The sequence below is a fragment of the Setaria viridis genome, chromosome 7 (genome assembly GCF_005286985.2).
Source record: "Setaria viridis chromosome 7, Setaria_viridis_v4.0, whole genome shotgun sequence".
Classification (NCBI taxonomy): Eukaryota; Viridiplantae; Streptophyta; class Magnoliopsida; order Poales; family Poaceae; genus Setaria; species Setaria viridis.
The window spans coordinates 16,165,893-16,182,034 of NC_048269.2; the positions used below are offsets into that span (position 1 = coordinate 16,165,893).

The 16,142-nt window shown below is 40.3% G+C and overlaps 2 protein-coding genes and 1 long non-coding RNA gene across 3 annotated transcripts; 1 reads left to right on the forward strand and 2 right to left on the reverse strand.

Moving 5' to 3' along the window:
• Positions 1-8,055: 8,055 nt before the first annotated feature.
• On the reverse strand, positions 8,056-8,865 carry LOC117863449 (uncharacterized). The gene is made up of 2 exons (XR_004642224.2): positions 8,390-8,865; positions 8,056-8,255 (listed from the first exon to the last, which is right to left on the reverse strand). It is a non-coding gene; the product is annotated as an uncharacterized lncRNA (long non-coding RNA).
• A 907-nt stretch (positions 8,866-9,772) lies between these two features.
• Positions 9,773-12,964, forward strand: LOC117863448 (uncharacterized). Its single transcript, XM_034747148.2, has 4 exons — positions 9,773-10,744; positions 11,424-11,912; positions 12,013-12,183; positions 12,655-12,964. Exons 1-4 carry the CDS (start codon positions 10,739-10,741, stop codon positions 12,676-12,678), a joined length of 690 nt encoding a protein of 229 aa, XP_034603039.1. The 5' UTR covers positions 9,773-10,738; the 3' UTR covers positions 12,679-12,964.
• A 314-nt stretch (positions 12,965-13,278) lies between these two features.
• On the reverse strand, positions 13,279-16,046 carry LOC117863445 (violaxanthin de-epoxidase, chloroplastic). The gene is made up of 6 exons (XM_034747144.2): positions 15,914-16,046; positions 15,408-15,602; positions 15,150-15,316; positions 14,615-14,711; positions 14,144-14,535; positions 13,279-14,059 (listed from the first exon to the last, which is right to left on the reverse strand). The coding sequence occupies exons 2-6, from the start codon at positions 15,588-15,590 to the stop codon at positions 13,546-13,548; spliced, it is 1,353 nt and encodes a 450-aa protein (XP_034603035.1). The 5' UTR covers positions 15,591-15,602; positions 15,914-16,046; the 3' UTR covers positions 13,279-13,545.
• Positions 16,047-16,142: the final 96 nt, after the last annotated feature.

The following is a 16,142-nucleotide window of genomic DNA, read 5'->3' on the forward strand; positions in this document are numbered from 1 at the left end:
GCTTGTCTGGATGCCTGTGAGTTGCTAAAAGCAATCCTCAGATATTTTCACACTTCAGCTTATCCTTCAGGTGTTAGATCAGATGAACGTTCGCTAGATACCTAAGTACTGAACACTTGCCGAGTGCCAGCTGTTGCGAAGGTGGTGGTTTACCGGGCGGAGCAGGGAGAACAACGATGGAGGCGGGTTTAGTCGTATAGAAGCTTGCATGTGGATGGATTTGTGTAAACTTAGGGAGAATTTGAGTTCTTTTTTTGAAACGAGGGGGAATTTGAATTCTAGGATTACTTGGAACCTGATAAAAAAAGATATGGGGTGGTGTAGAATGTGACAAACGTTTTATATGAGTTCCGGTAGTAGATTGCTTTTATTTTGCAGGACTTCTGTCACTGATTGGCAGATTTGTGCCATGTTGTACTTTAGGCCAAGGATAGATCTTCACAATCTGTGAGACTCACTTTAGACCTCACAGGCTCATACCTCTCAACTAACAGATCTTGGTACCCTCTACGTCAACGTCACCATGTTCATGAGAACCATAAAAAAATATTCAAATCTTGTTTGCGTTTGGTAGTAGATGGTAGATTCCCACGGGACTAAATTTTATTCAAGCGGTGTACTTGGATGTTGAACCGCTCAAAAGCTTCCTTTCCCTACCAACTCTTTTCCAACAGCTTTGCTATCTTCGCAGTGAGCTGGCATTCGAACCTTGGTTTAGAGAACGATATCCACGGATTTATCTCGTATCGATGATCAGACAAATCATACTCCATCGGTTTCAAATACGTCTTACAATGTTTGTCCATTAAATACATCATGAGTGCAGTACAGTGGTGATTTCACGCTATACCCCTATAGTTAAATGTTTTGAAAGAACAAAGAAGAGAAGTTATGGTGCCATACTAGTTAATTAATAAAATTATATTTCACACTAATTTTTCTTCGAACTCATACTCCCTTAATAATGGGAAAAAAAATAGTTTTGGCCTTGGCTCGGTACTTTCTTGGTTAATGTCCATCGTGTCCTATATGCAAACATATTGAAATGGGGATAGTGTTCATATTCAGTGTGTTAAAAAAATTGGAATACCTTTTCAGATACAAGAGATGGAAAACTAAATAGTAAATGTAGTGTTTGCATAGTCCAAAAGACATTGCCTACCACTGATCATGTGATGGATTTTTTTCCCTCTTGAACTATGAGACCGTCGTGTGTCATATTTAAATCAGCATAACATAGTTCCTAGTGGCAAGTACATAATCTTTTGTTTCTCCTTGAATATTTGATTGAGAAGACAAGACGATTGATCTAAATACGAAAAAGACATTTGTTTATGAGTTCTCTATGGCAGCAAAAGGACCATTTCTTGTACTTGCTAGAGGATGTTTAGAATTGCAGCTCTGATGTAACCAAGATTGCAAAAGATTTAAAAAGAACAGGATGCGGTACCATGGTCACTTTGACCGACTCCGAAGCAACATATGAACACCAGACTTCAGTCTCATGACTCGAGGACAGGAAGAAGAAAACGGGATTTCTTAAAAGAACAAATCAAACAGAAAATGACTAGGAAGTGCAGTATGTTCAGGCCGCTACGATCTGCAGACTATAAGATTTAGACTTCATAGCATTTGCCATTACAAAAAAAAAGCTTTGACCAAATATCTCTACTTCCTTTAATCTGGTTACACAAGATTTCACCAAAGAATGAAGTACAACTCGATTAATGCAACCCAGCACGTATTATAGACTTCTCTCAAGATCCTGATGACTAGTCAAATTGGAAAAGAAATGTTGGTTAAAAACCTGGAACTGTAAAGGTTGGTCAAATTTGGAGCAAACTTCGAACATGTTGGTTCAAATTCCACTATTTAGCTGTAACAACTTGTTTTTGTATTAGTATCCTGCTTTTAGTTTGCATGACTCTGTCATAACTGATTGGCAAATCTGTTTATTCTTGTATTTTAGGTGAAGGATAAATCTTTAAAATTTGTACCTTATATATCTTGTAGGTTCTTACTTCTCAGCCAACAGATCCTAGTATAGCCTCTGCATCAGCTTATTCGCGTTTGGTAGTATAATAATAATAGATGGTAATATAAAAAATAAAGCGGTGTTAGACCAGTTCATCATGTCTCGTGCACTACTGTACATGCTTATCAAATCAGTCCAGTATTGGAGTGGCGTACTTGAACCACTCAAAGCATCCTTTCCCTACCTAATCCTTGTAATCGCCTTCGTTGTCTTCACAATGAGCAGGCATTCGGACATTGCTTAGAAAATTAATCCATGGATTTCATCCTGATGATCGTATTCAGATATTTTAAGAAAAGAAATACATTTGTCTCAGATTCGGAAGGTGGATACTGTATAGTGTGAAGTTACATAATCCAAAACTTTTCTCTTAAAGAAACTGGTACCAATATTTAAATGGCCCTATCATAATCCATGCAGGACAAACATATCATTGTTTTCCCCATCCCTTGGTTCCCTTGAAGATTTTGATTGCGGTAGGAAGACAAGATGGATCTCAGTACCAAAAAAGCATTTGTGTTTGGGTCCACTGTGAGTGTGACAGCAAAAGGACCAATTCTTGGACTTTCTAATAATTCAAAGTGGTGAAAAAATTGGGGCATGGTTGCAGACATGCAGCTCTGATGTAAAGCAAAATTACAGCAGGTTTAACAGACCAATGCAGTGCCATGGTCAGTTTGACCTACCAAAGCAGCATATGAAATACAGATTTTAGTCTCCTAGTGACTTGACAACATGAATTAGGTAGGAAGAAAAGTTATTCTTGAAAAAAAAATGACTTTCAAATGTTGTACAGGTTAATACTTCTGTCTGTATGTTACAATCACAATAGATGTAAATACCGGTGATGGTGTACAGCATTTGCTTTGGCAAAACTTTCGCCTCTCTTTAGAAAACATAATGATAATGCTTCAATAAAATCACTCAAATATCCCCTCAAATCTTCCAAAAAAGCGTTTATTAGAGACTGAGGGAAGAGGAACCCTGATTAACTCATTAAGCACAAGTGGGCTCGGGTTAGGCAGGGCTGCTTCCCTGCACGAGTTGACTTCGACCAGGCCTCCGTATAATACCTAAATCTTCTCAAACAGCGACTTTATAGCCTGGAGAAGCGTGATGTATAAGACCATTCAAACCTGAATCTGTCGGAAATATGTGTTTAAATCTACCGATATAAATATGAAACATATTATGTGTAACCTAGTGCTACTGTTATATAACCTAATTCTAGTTACAAACAAACAGACGTAACCCACAATATACTCATATAAATGGTGTGTAAAAGCAACATGAGCAAAGCAGACGTAATCATATAAAACATCATGTAACATGTAACCACTTTGAAAATTGTGTAACCTGCAATGGTAAGAAACCAATCTATAGACTTACAGATTAGCACTCCGTCCTCGTGAAGGCTCATTGCAAGGTTACACGGTGCAGTGCAGATCAAAGAGGTGGCAGCGCAGAACGATGTCGATCGATTTGAGCGATCGTGTAATTGCGCTGCCCAAAAACCTTATTGCCGTTCCTTGTGCTTCCCAACGGCAACGGCTTGGAGATACCGCTCACCCTCCTCCTCGGTGCATGCCAAGGAGAAGAGCCGGCGAGATTCAGTAGCTCAGTATCACAACACAAAAATCACCAGGTGGAAAAAGGAAGAGAAGAAGGAGTTCGTGGGTTTCTCGCATGTGTTTCCTAGACATCTTCAGGACTTATTATAGAGGAGATGGTAGCCCTCTGGTGACTATTCCTACTATAAAATTGCCCCACTAATTGACAGTAATAACTGCCTAGTTAACTCAGGATCAAGGTATTGATTGTGTGCTTATCACCTCTAATGACTATTGTCAAAAGATTACACGCAAACGGCAAAAAGGTTACACCAACTTGGCTGCTCGCTGCGTCACAAGCCACGCGGTTGGCTAAGCGATAAGAACACGAATACGCATGTGCGTTGTGTAACTCAAGTTCCATTTTTTGCTTCAGTTACGTATTCAGAGAGGTGAGTGTGCGCTCCTATTCAAGTTGATTGCACCAATTCAAACTAGCACTATGTGACTATTAAATGACATACACTCTTACTTTGGGATTCCATTAAATGGTCCTGTTCCTTTGGGATTCCACTAAATGGGCCTATCTATAGATCATTTTTCCAACAGAATCATCATGGCGATCAAGTTATTATTGAATAAAGCATCTAAATACTTTTTTTCATCCAAATTGGCTGCCACGCAAGCTAAACACAGCTATCAACTCTTAAAATGCTTAATTACATGCCTGCTTTGCTTGTTTAACATTCAACTTTTTGGATCTTTGACGTCAGGACTGGAAGAACTACTACTGGATATATTGTCCTTGGAAGATGGAGCTCGAGGAGGTTGTCATCTTTCTGATGGCCACTGATTCCTGGTGTTTTCTTCCACGGCATACGTGGTTTTAACTTGTACTCTCTCGTAGCCCCTTGATGCCGGCTACCGTATAGGGACATAAAACGGTTGTTTTAACCAATGTATGAGGTAGCGGGTTATGGGATTTAGCGTAGAGCTGTGCTCAACCGTTATAGTTCATTATAGTGCCACTATAGCCCGCTAATTAATACAACACTGTTGTAGCGGCAACTAACCGCTATAGCCTCGTTATAACCCGCTATTTCGTACATTGGTTTTAACAGATCTCGAGACGCCAATGCAAGATTTTTACTCGGGTCCCCTCGTTATGTTATTCCAAGGTCCGGGAGACTTGGTCAATCTGGGCACAATTAATAATGTTATCTTGCAAAAATTAACCCAGACAAAGACGGCAGGGTTCCTGGATGACGCGGCACAGGTAATCTCGGCAGCTCATCGTCAGCATGCAACGCTCATTTAGGCTTCTGTCACCCTTAGATGATTACTTAACTTAGCGCCGGCACAAGTAATCGATCAGTCCATCCAATCAAAATTGAATTATATATATATATATATTGTTTTAATATAGTGTCTCGACAAAAAAGAACGACAAGAGGTGTGTACTTCACCTATAATCAGACATTCGGATTTAGGAGCACACTTGAATTCTCATTTATAACCTTGTTACTAGTGTAGTAGTTTAGAATGCTCTGCTTATACTCCATCCAATCACATTTGTAAAGAACAATAGAGTTCCTTCTTGGTAAGTATTTTATTGTTTTAATTTCTTATGTCCTTTTTCTATTTGTTTAGCGTTGTACAATCCTCTAGTCAACTCCCTGTCCAAAAAAATGGCAACTTGGACATCGAATCTTTTAAATGCAAGTTTGGCCCTATAGTTCCAACTTTAATACATTGACAACTGTTGTAAAATTAAATGATTATGAAACTACATTTCGAGACAAATCTACTCATCTCACTGTACACAAAGTTATTAATGATTGATCTACAAAGAGTAGTTGATGATCAAAGATTTGACATTCTTGAAGCGTCGGTCTTAAAAGGACTAGAGGGAGTATTCACATCCCTGTCAGTGTTTCTCTTAAATTTTGCATATATGCATTCAGAGAGGCCCTTGAGTTTTGCATACATTTTTGAGCTAACAATTTTTTTCCTTCTTCTCTCACCTTCAAAATAAATTCCTTAAAGAAGCTAATGTTTATTTTGAATTTGTGGCTCACCCAAAATATCTCACCTAAGGATTGGGTTATATATTCGCTAATTGTTGTCAAGGTCTGGACAACTGAACTGACTACTAGTTGATGAATTGATGAATTAAAATCAGGAGCAAGTGGCTAGCTGATGACCGGAGTCCATCTAGAAGCCTTAACCAATATAGTAGCCGGCAATAATGGTTTGATTGTATCTCATATATATTCTCCGTTCCAAATTATAAGACGTTTTATTTTTATCCTAAGCTAAGCTTATCTAATTTTATATAGAAAAATATATGAACAACTACAACATCAAATAAATATATAATAAAATATATTTCATGGTTTACCTATTGAGTAGTGAAACTAGCTTGATATTCTAAATATTTATGTATTTTTCTATAAATATCTAGTAAATTAAAGTTAAAAAGTTTGTATTGAGATAAACTTAAAATAACCTATAATTTAAAATGAAGGGAGTATCTTATTAGAAGATATCCAACTCCATACACAGTTGAGCCTTCCAAAGAAAGAGCTCTGCAAACATCCTAGAGCCCTTAAAGTGTCCTTCATCCATATCACCTATCATAGCATTGCAATCAACTTAAACAATTATAATAACATTTGAGAGATAAAGTAGCTTTGTACAGGTACGATCAAACAAAAATCATTAGCAAACTAAGCTTATATCACTAGGGTCGGTTTCTTGTAGTGGAACACATGCCTACCTGAACTTCACAAAGGTGCTCGTATTTTTGGTTAATTAATTTTTTTAGTGGTAAGCGATGTGTTCATCTTCATCTTAAGAACTAGCATCACAATTTCTTTAAAGTTTTTCTAGAGAGTGCCTTGCAGGATGTGTTCGTTGCAGGATGGATCTCGATCAAGGTCATCTTCTGATGGCCACTGATTCCTGCAGCTTTTTTCCTCAGCATGCGTGGTTTTGACTTGTATGTACCTTGTACTCGTACCTCGTTGTTGCCGGCTGCTGGTGTGAAAGCACTGTAAATTTTCACGACATGTTTTTCCAACAGCTCATGAGACGTTGGAATTTTTATATGTTCTCCGATCCAAGGTGTCCAAGACTTCCTTGATCTGGACAGACAACTAATATCTTGCAATAAAACGAAAATTTAACCCAGAAAAGATGTCATGCAATGGTCACCATCCTTATGTCACCCTAAATGAGTAAATCAGTGGCATACGAAACTCATCGGTCCAATCAATCACAAAAAGGTAAATTATGAACACGAAATGTATATTTATGTTGTGTTCTAAAAAATGAAAAAAAGCATCATGCCTAACTTCAATACACGAGAGTACATTACGAAGAAATGTGTCTCTAATTTACGTGAAAAAATATTCCACGTCTAATTCTCTCTTTTTTTATTCTGTTTTTGTAGGAGTTGGGGAGGAATTGGCGGTATCTAATCCTAAATTATCGCTGATAAAACTGATACCTATTTGATGCCATCTCTAGTTAAAAGAATTTTATCCCTTTCAACGATATTTCTAGTGGCATTATTCATATGCCACTGGAAATGGCATTGTAGAAAGAATCCAGGATGTTGCGTCACTTTGGGTGCGCCCCTTACCGTTTTTCTCTAGGCCTGCTGTGGTATGTAAGGTTTGGAGCATGTTCGGGCTTTTCTTCTAATCAATACAACAGGTAGCTCTCATGTCATTTTTAAAAAAAATGGTATTGTAGAGATTATGTAATTCAATAGCACCGGAAGGATATTGTTTTTGGGCAAGCTGGAATTGGAGTTATCCAAAGAGTAAATTGCACCCACCATACAAAACATGTATAGTTGTATTATTTTGGTCCAACAAGTTGTAAAATGCGTAGAAACTTGTCAACTACATACTTGTCAAATGTGCGCTACTGAACGTATTTTGCCACAGTGGAAGCCATATGTAATGTAATTTAGGCCACAAATATCAATTTTGAAGTGCGGAAGGTTTAAAAATACAAAATTAGCATTCCTAAGTGCAGGAAGCAAGATGTCACCTGTATGCAAAATTAATGTGCTTGATACTCTTTTTTAAATTAATCTGGTAAACTTGTCCAAGCAGCAACAAATTTAATGTAGTATTTTAAAAAATTTATTGCCATATTTTATTTTTGACACGACAAGCATTACATATATAATGGGAAAGGGCATAATACACGTAGCCGTAGAAAAATACGCTCGATGGATACATATGACTGCATTTTCATGCATCCCGTTGCATCATTTGCAACTTGCAACCATACAAGTTGTTATATGGTGGGTCCAATTTACTCTTATCCAAATGGCACTTAAGAAATTTTACTCTAACACTCACTCATTGTATTTCTTTTGCTCTTTCTCTTTTCCCTTTTTACTGAAAAGAGCATTTTGGAGCTATGCCTATCCAATCATACAGCGACATGTACTTTACTATTCAATTCTTTATATATATATAATTATATAATATATATAATATTATAAAGCAAGTAAAGCTTCTGCCTAATCTTCTGGTACATCGTAATCTCCTTGGACCCACTTGACATAGCCAAATCCTCTCCTTGGAGACAGAAACTATGGGACTTCGAGGCGGACTCAGCTACGATCGCCGCATCTACCTCTTATTATCCTACAGTACAAATGCCAATAAAAAGATTCAAGCAATCTCGAGAAGGATCGCACACCTCCGGATTTGAGGGAAGGAAGAGCAGGGCAAAGCCGCCTTTGGATTGCAAGGAGGGAGAGGAAGGGAGGAGCCGCCACCTGCTACGAGCAGCAGCGTGGACGACGAAGGATACCGAAGTCGAGGATGAGCAGCAATTGTAGGATGCCTGCTTCTGCTCGTGTGCGTTGACCTCCTGCCCACGGGGACTCTGTCCTCGATCCGTTTGCAACGAATCTAGAGGAGCACGATGGCAGGAGCAATCGCCAGTGGTGGCGCGGCGCTCTCCACTCGGGGCCTCTCGGTCTCTCTCCCATATACGATTTGGTTCGGATAAGGTGGGTGGTGACGGGAGGATAAAAATTTACTGTGAGCTCCAAGTGAGGAAGAATATTTTTTTTACCTGTACACGAAGCGTCAAAGATCAATTAGATATGTGGTCGTGTGGTTTTGAACCTTTCCTACTCGCCAATTTCTAGACAACATTTTGTCATGATATTCAATTTAACATACTATTTTGTTACTTAACATAGCATTTTGTTAACGGTAATATTGACCAATTACTAGCTGTATTTCTTGCAGAAGGATTTTTTTTTAAAATGATGTGAGGATAGCACTCCATTGAAAGTGCTAAGCAGAACAACTGTCAAAGGTAATATTGATCAAATATTGTCTATAAATATTCATCCCATATGATACTATATAACTAAGTGTCTAAATGTATATTGTATTTCTTTAAATGCCGATAATATTAGTGATGGCAATAGGTCCACGACATCCGGTGATTAGCCGCTAGAGGCAACGAGAAAGGAATCATTATGCATAACTATCTGCATGAAGCTCGTCGGCAAAAGAAAGTTATTGGCGTAGAACATTATGGCTACGTAGGGTCGGGATAATTTGTGTAAGAAAAACTACAATGCACATATGAGCAAATTGAAGCAAGGCGTGCAAATGCTAGGGCACGTTATGCAAATTTAAAACCCGAGCAGCAGTTGGCGATACGTGATCGTAAGAGGCTACTGTATGCAAACTTACATGACATACGAGAAAAACATGTAAAGAGAAACCGTGAAAAAGTACGGCAAAACATGTAAAGAGAAACCGTGAAAAAGCACGTCGTGCTATGCCATGAAACACTCTGAGTAAGAATTCCATCGTCATGCAGAAGCCTCCGTATAACTCATCATATTAATATTAAAAGATATTTCTAAAGATATGTTTATTTTCAAAATTTAAAAGCGTGATACGAGATTGAGATTATGTAATTTTTTATTTTGTTTTATCTAATTATATCTACACAAGTTATAATTTTATAGTACAATTACATCATCCGATATTAACCTCCACCCGTAGCAACGCATAGGCATGTTCACTATCCAACGTGGATAACAAAAAAAATATCCGTACCAAATTTTATCCGAAAATAAAGAAACAAAAAAACAAAAGAGAAGGAGCTTTGAAGGCTTCGAACTGACAAGCAACGGCGCTCCCTCCCTCGTCAACGTCTTTGTCTTCTTCCTCGCTTCCTTCTCCTCCTTTTCTTCTCTCCCCCCAACAGCCTCTCCTCCCTCCTTACACTGAATTCCGCGCTCCTTCTCCCTCCCTCCCGCGCGCGCGTGGACAAACACGAAGCTTCTGAACCTGCCAAGTCAGAAGAAAGAATCCGCCTTTGAGTTTTTTTTTCTTGGCGATCTGGGTTCTTCCGCGGGGGGATTTGAGCGTTTTCCTTGAGAAATTTGAGTTTCTTTGAGAGGATTTTGTGTTTTCTCGTGAGAGATTCCTGTGAAGGAAGTCGCCTTCGATCCATTTTCTTGGGCATTCGGATTGTTCCTATATAGCGTCAAAGAATCCAACTTTGACTTTTCCTTGGGCGGCTTCTTCCGCTCTGTGTTGTCGACGAGACAATTTGATTTTTTTTATTTAATTGGGGTGGAGGCAGGATTGGTGGTTGGGTGCTTGTTCAGTTCGAGTGGTTGGATACCATCCCTCGTGGTGATTTTTGTGCTTCTCTGAAGAGTTGGGGGCGTCAAATTTGCCACCTGCAGTGTTTCTTGGGAGGATTTGGTGAATTTCGGTGGAAGGGCAGAGCTTCCTTCAATCCTCCGTCCTCGTCTTCAAGAATTTGGGTGATTGGGGGTATCTTTAGATTATCCGTGGTACAAAAAGGCTTAAACTTGGAGTCCTGTTATATTTCTTTTTTGGGAGAATCTGGTCTTCATTTCTGGTGATTCCTGTTGAGTTGGTTGAGATGAAAGGAGCACTATGGTAACTCATTTTGGGGAAAGGAGTCCAGTCAGTACTTCTCTGTGAAAAAAGTGACACTTCTGTGCTTTCCTTTGGAGGACTGTGGCCTGTTCCTCCAAGAATTTGGTAAAGAAAGGTGTGAGTTCTAGAATTTTCTTTGCACAGGAGGTGCTCAATTCCGCATCGCAGATCCAAATTGACCGATGGCGGTGAGTAAACGGTTTCTGATTTTGCATACTTATCATGTTCCTTGATATATTGGTACAACGTGGTACATTTCGATTCAACTTTAAGGCATTTGGAATTGGTCTATCTTGTGATGGCTAATTGACTGGTTAGGAAAGAACTAGTTTAGAATGATACTTTTGTTCTGCCTTGACTTATTCAGTTTGGAGGATTTTTAGACATTTCGCAGTTGGGTGTGTTACTTTTACCTATAGTTAAATTTTAAATATTCTGTCTGGAAGACACAGGGAAGCATACTACCTATAACTACTGATGAATGAGCAGTGCACTTAACTGGTTTGGTAATCTCACCTTGCCACCTTGGAATGCAAGAGAAAAGGAACATATAAATCCTAGTCGAAACAAGCGAACTGCAAATAATGCAATTCTAGATTTGAATGCACTTGATCCAGGTTAATCACGTCATGTCAGCATGTATCACATGCTACATTCCAGTATTTAGTGGGTTTCAGTCCTACTTTTTTTTTTTCAGAAATGATATTCTCTCTGAGTCCTAACTGTAAAGTCGTTTGGGATGTTTGGGAACCTTTTTTTGTCTTTGCTAATTCTTGTCCCACGAAATGATAACTATCCTAGCAGCAGAAAATGATGCTAGTACTCCAGAATGTTGACTGAAGCAACCAATTGATCTGCTTTGTACAGCAATCTGAAATTCCTCCATTTAGGGACTGGGAAACCACTGGAAACACCAAAGATGCACGTAAGAACAAGAAAACAGGAATTCCTGCTCAACAAAATGATCCAAGACGGAACCCTGAACCTCCTCGTAAGTCACCTTTGCACCCAACGGCCTACAAAACCGATCCTCAAAACCAAGGTCCAAGGAATCCAACACATCGACCCAGACCTGAAACTGATCACCAACGACACTCCGACCACCCTACTCACCGTGAGTCTGCTCCACGAAGACATACAAATCCTCAGCGAGAACAAGGGGGCAATGCTGGTGCACCAAGAAGCCCCTACAGAACAGCTGCTGGATCTGCTTCACCAATGCAGCCAAGCAACCAATCAAAGCCGAAGCACAGGTCGACTGGAATGCAGACTCCAGAAAGGAGGGCATCTTCAGAAGGGTACGGCCAGCATACCCCTGGAAGGAGCAGGATGAAGCCGAGTGACCGAAGCTATGAGGTAATAATACCTATGATCATTTTCAACAGGTTTCCTATGAATGTGGGCTCGAAATGCCTTTAGAGTAATGTACTCTTTGCTTTCCCGTCTGTCAATCCAGCCTGAAGAGGAAGTGGCGGTACCACCATTTGGTGAATGGGATGATGCAAATGCAGCATCAGGTGAAAAGTACACTGGTATCTTCAACAGGGTGAGGGACGATAGGTTATCACCTAACACTTCTGCTAGGCAACCATCCACTTCCCGTGCAGAGGAGAATAAGGCGCAACAGGTATGCTGTACACTAGCTAGTTAGTGGTAACCTTGAGATTTGAGAGCATATTATTTTCTGGAAATCACACTTCATTATCTGCATTCTGCACATAATATACTGGCAACTCCAGTGGAAGTGTCACTTTCCAAATTCTTATATGGTAAGTTGTATTAAGATATTTTACATAGACACGTAAGCTGCATGGTGTGCTAATTGTCTTTGTTTGTTTTGATTCATGGTCAACACTCAAATACTTGGGATATACTCTTCTTACTACCCTGTCAAGAGTAATAATCATAGCCTTGTTTTAGTCTAGAATATTGAACTGCGATGCCTTTAGATCATTCAGATGAGTGAATGTCCCTTGAATTTATTCAGATAAATAATGATGGAAAATTAAACGCGAGCAACCTACTTAAAACTCCTGTAACTATCCATGTGACACAAGGATATTCTATTGACTGATATTTGTCTCTTTTTTTCCTCCAGAAATGTTTTTGCTGCATACTTTGAGAAAATGAGGATAGGATCTCCAAGAGTTCTGGACAACTTCCTATGCTGCTCCTGTGATTATAAGATCACTATTCTTGCAGACTCTTCCTTCCTGTGCTAGTTGTCATGTTTGCTATTGCTGGTGTGATTATGTATCTGTAATTGAGTTGTTCCATTTAAGCTCTTCGCGTGCAAGGAGCATATATATATGATACCATTTAGATTTGTAAAGTATGAAGCGAGGTATTTCCTTGCGGATAATAAAAAGTTTCTCGCCTCTGGAAATTCCAGACTGGTTATATGGATATCAGCTAGAGTGCTTTCTTGTTGTTCTTTTACTACCATTTTTCTAGCTTGGAGTTTCTGGAAGAGCTATTTGAGTATAATCAATTTTTGAGAGGACCTCTTTTTTTTTAAAAAAATAATCCATGAAATTAGGATATATGTAACTATATTTTTTTAGTTAAAATAGGAGTGGAGGTTCCCTATTGCATTAGTAGATATGTAAAATATGTAAATTAAAGTGATCAATCGAACATTTGATTTCACATAACGAAAGAGCCTAAATTGAGACAAAATAGCAAATGAAACTACATCATCAAACAATTCTTACACAAGAGATTGTAAGCTGTAGTCCCAAATATATTAGGAAAAGTATCATAAATATATACTTGTTTATTATATGGCAAGAAAAATTACATAATCTCTGATACTTTACAAGTTGGGATAATCTGGGAACATGTTGCGAGCACAAAATAAGGGGGGAAAAGAAATTCCAAAATGTTTGCTGTCTGTTCAACAATCTGTTACTCTGTACTTCTGCGGCAAATAGAATTTACTTTGATCACTACTTGAAGGCCTGTTTTCTCCAAGTCCTTGCTGCTAGAGCTACCTTAGTTTCCTCAGGGGCAGTGAACGGCTGAAGACTTTCTCCACTTCAGTTGCTTCCATGTTCATCTGATCCAACAGCTCCATCTCTTCCTTGCTCAGCCCTTGCAAGAAGTTCATCAGGTCCTGTTTCACCTCGATGAGACCTTCTGCCAGCTTCTGAAACAGTGTCACCTCCTCCTTCTCCAGTTCCTCGACCTCCTCCTCAATCTCTCCCTCAATTTCCTTCACCTCCTTGATGATGGTTTTCTCTCCTTCCTCCACAGTCTTCTCGATTCTCTCCACAAGAGGAGGCTCAGGACCACAGGTGTTGTCAGTCCTGATGAACGTTGAGAAGTCCCGACCTACACTTTTCGCAGCCTTTTCCAGCTCAGGTATTATTGTTTCAGGGACAGTTTTACTTCTTGTGTACAAAACAGAACCACCATAACCATCCCATGCGTCATTTCTACCACGGTAGTATACAAATATGTAGTCATCATCCTTGTTCTCAACCTTGGATGAGATAATGTACCTAAAGATCAGAAAATATTAAGTTGATAAATCTGAGGCATGACACATTAGCAATACTGATTTTTTTTGGAGAAGAGGTTTTTACCAATCATCTTGATAGTGCAGGAACTCATTGTCATGGTTGTAGAGTATGCCGGGTTGTGAAGGGTCCTGCACAAACCGCTGCACAGTCGACCGGGTGAAGAAACCAGAGTCGGGAGTGCGGATTCTCCATGTTATGTTTGCGATTAGTTTGTCTCCCTCAACATGGAACTCATGAAGCTGGCAATCAAATGTGTCAAATGTTGGGTTCAGTCCACTTGAAATGTACCATTTGCCATTAAAATCTGCCATATTGAAGTTCTTAACAAGGGCAGATGGATCGGGGACTGGGAACTCGCCGACATCAGACTTTCTTGGGACACATTTCTTGCGTGAAACAGCACATTCATTGAATTCATCAACTACGCTGTTCTCGAACAGGTCTCCGCACTTGATCTGTGGGATGATAAAACAAAGCATATAAAGCTTATTTTTCTGACAGACTTCGGGTGGACTCAAGGTTTCTGGGAATAACCTGGCATTCAGTTTCGTCAGGTCGATTATTGCATGTGTTCAAGCATGCTACGTTCGCTGCACAAGAAGGGTTGGCAATGCATTTGGCCAGCTCTATTCTGGAAAAGGAATGTTTGATTGGGTAAGAAACGCGTATAAAGCGATCTAAGTTTATTGTCATCCAAAAGATGACAATCTTGTGAACGGGGGAACTCGTAGCTTCAAGTAGCAACCAAGTTCTCATCTACCTACATACTGAAATTAAATTCAGACACCACTGGATGGAAAGATGAACATCTGTGCTTTCATTGCAGTTCAATGAAGAAACCTGACGGATGATGTGCCGGCAAAATAGAATAAAAATGTGGAGTGCAATATGGAAGATGCACTCTACAAAACTGTTTTCACAATATATGAACGTTGCAGATACCAATCTCTAAATTTGGACAATCAAACAAACCAAAAAGAGCCTCTACTTACAGTAGGGGGAAAAAGGTGAATACGTCTAGCTAGCTTGAAATGTGCTGCAACAAATTAAGATAATGAAGACTAGTCACCTGCATTCCTTTAGCAGGCAAGTGCATGTCTTGAGAGCGTCCACCGCGTCGGCAGAAGGGACTACCAGAACTACACATGCCACCAACCCTGTCATGGTGACAAGCTGCAACCTGCTCCATTTCTTGACGCTGCCGAAAACATCTGACGCTTGCAGCACCTCAATAATCTGTTGGCACGCGCAAGAATCCTGATGCTGGTTAGGAGTATAACAAGAGGAAATTCACCAAGGCACCAGGGAATGAGCAGTTATGAATCACCTCTGACGGGGTAACCTTGAGAGGGAGGTGATCACTCCTCCAAAAGTTAGCTCTCACGCAGCACCGCCTGAATCTGACGGCGCTGTGGCGCCCAGTGGCTGCTCTAGCTCTAGATTTTGGACCATGGAGGATGTTGGAACCTCCGGGTGGAAAGACGCGATTCGCGCAGTGCCGCGACATCATGTCTCTGAATCTCTGCAATTCAAGAGGGAAATTCAGACAAAAAAAAACAGTCGTTAGAAATCAAACCATATGGAGCAGAACAATCGACATAACAACTACGCGCAGCCAAAAATCCTGGCAATCTCTGGCTCGAAGAGATGTGCCAAGACTCTGCGCGCTAGAACTCGCGTTTTTCAAGCATGATTGAACACAATGCTATGCAGCCGCGAAAATGCACGCGCAACTGGAACAGGGGAGTGGTCGAGTGGAGCAAGAAGGCTGCCAGCGGCGCGGGGTCAAGAACCGAGGAGGGGAGGGAGAGGAGGGGAAATCGGGAGCCATACCTTGCGCCGCGCCTGCGCCGCCGTGGCTACGCTTCCACGGCCGTACGGAGGAGGAGGATATAACAGGAGATATAGGAGGTGGAAGAGGTGTGGCGCGGGGGAGCACCACGGCGCGCGCCTTGGCGTCTAGCGCTAGTGCTTATCGGCCCGGCCCAGCGTTGGCCAGCCCAACCGGGGCCCCGTTAAGTGCAAACGGGTCCGGCCAACTGGGATGACAGGATCCGACAAA

Bases quoted from the DNA above. Each gene is read 5' to 3' on its own strand.
- LOC117863448 (XM_034747148.2), top strand. The intron at 11,913-12,012 runs GTAATAATACCT...CTGTCAATCCAG, and splicing joins CGAGTGACCGAAGCTATGAG to CCTGAAGAGGAAGTGGCGGT. The intron at 12,184-12,654 runs GTATGCTGTACA...TTTTTCCTCCAG, and splicing joins AGGAGAATAAGGCGCAACAG to AAATGTTTTTGCTGCATACT.
- LOC117863445 (XM_034747144.2), bottom strand. From the start codon at position 15,590: ATGATGTCGCGGCACTGCGCGAATCGCGTCTTTCCACCCGGAGGTTCC. The intron at 14,712-15,149 runs GTGACTAGTCTT...TTCCTTTTCCAG, and splicing joins TGCCTGCTAAAGGAATGCAG to AATAGAGCTGGCCAAATGCA. The intron at 14,536-14,614 runs GTTATTCCCAGA...ATCATCCCACAG, and splicing joins CTGACGAAACTGAATGCCAG to ATCAAGTGCGGAGACCTGTT.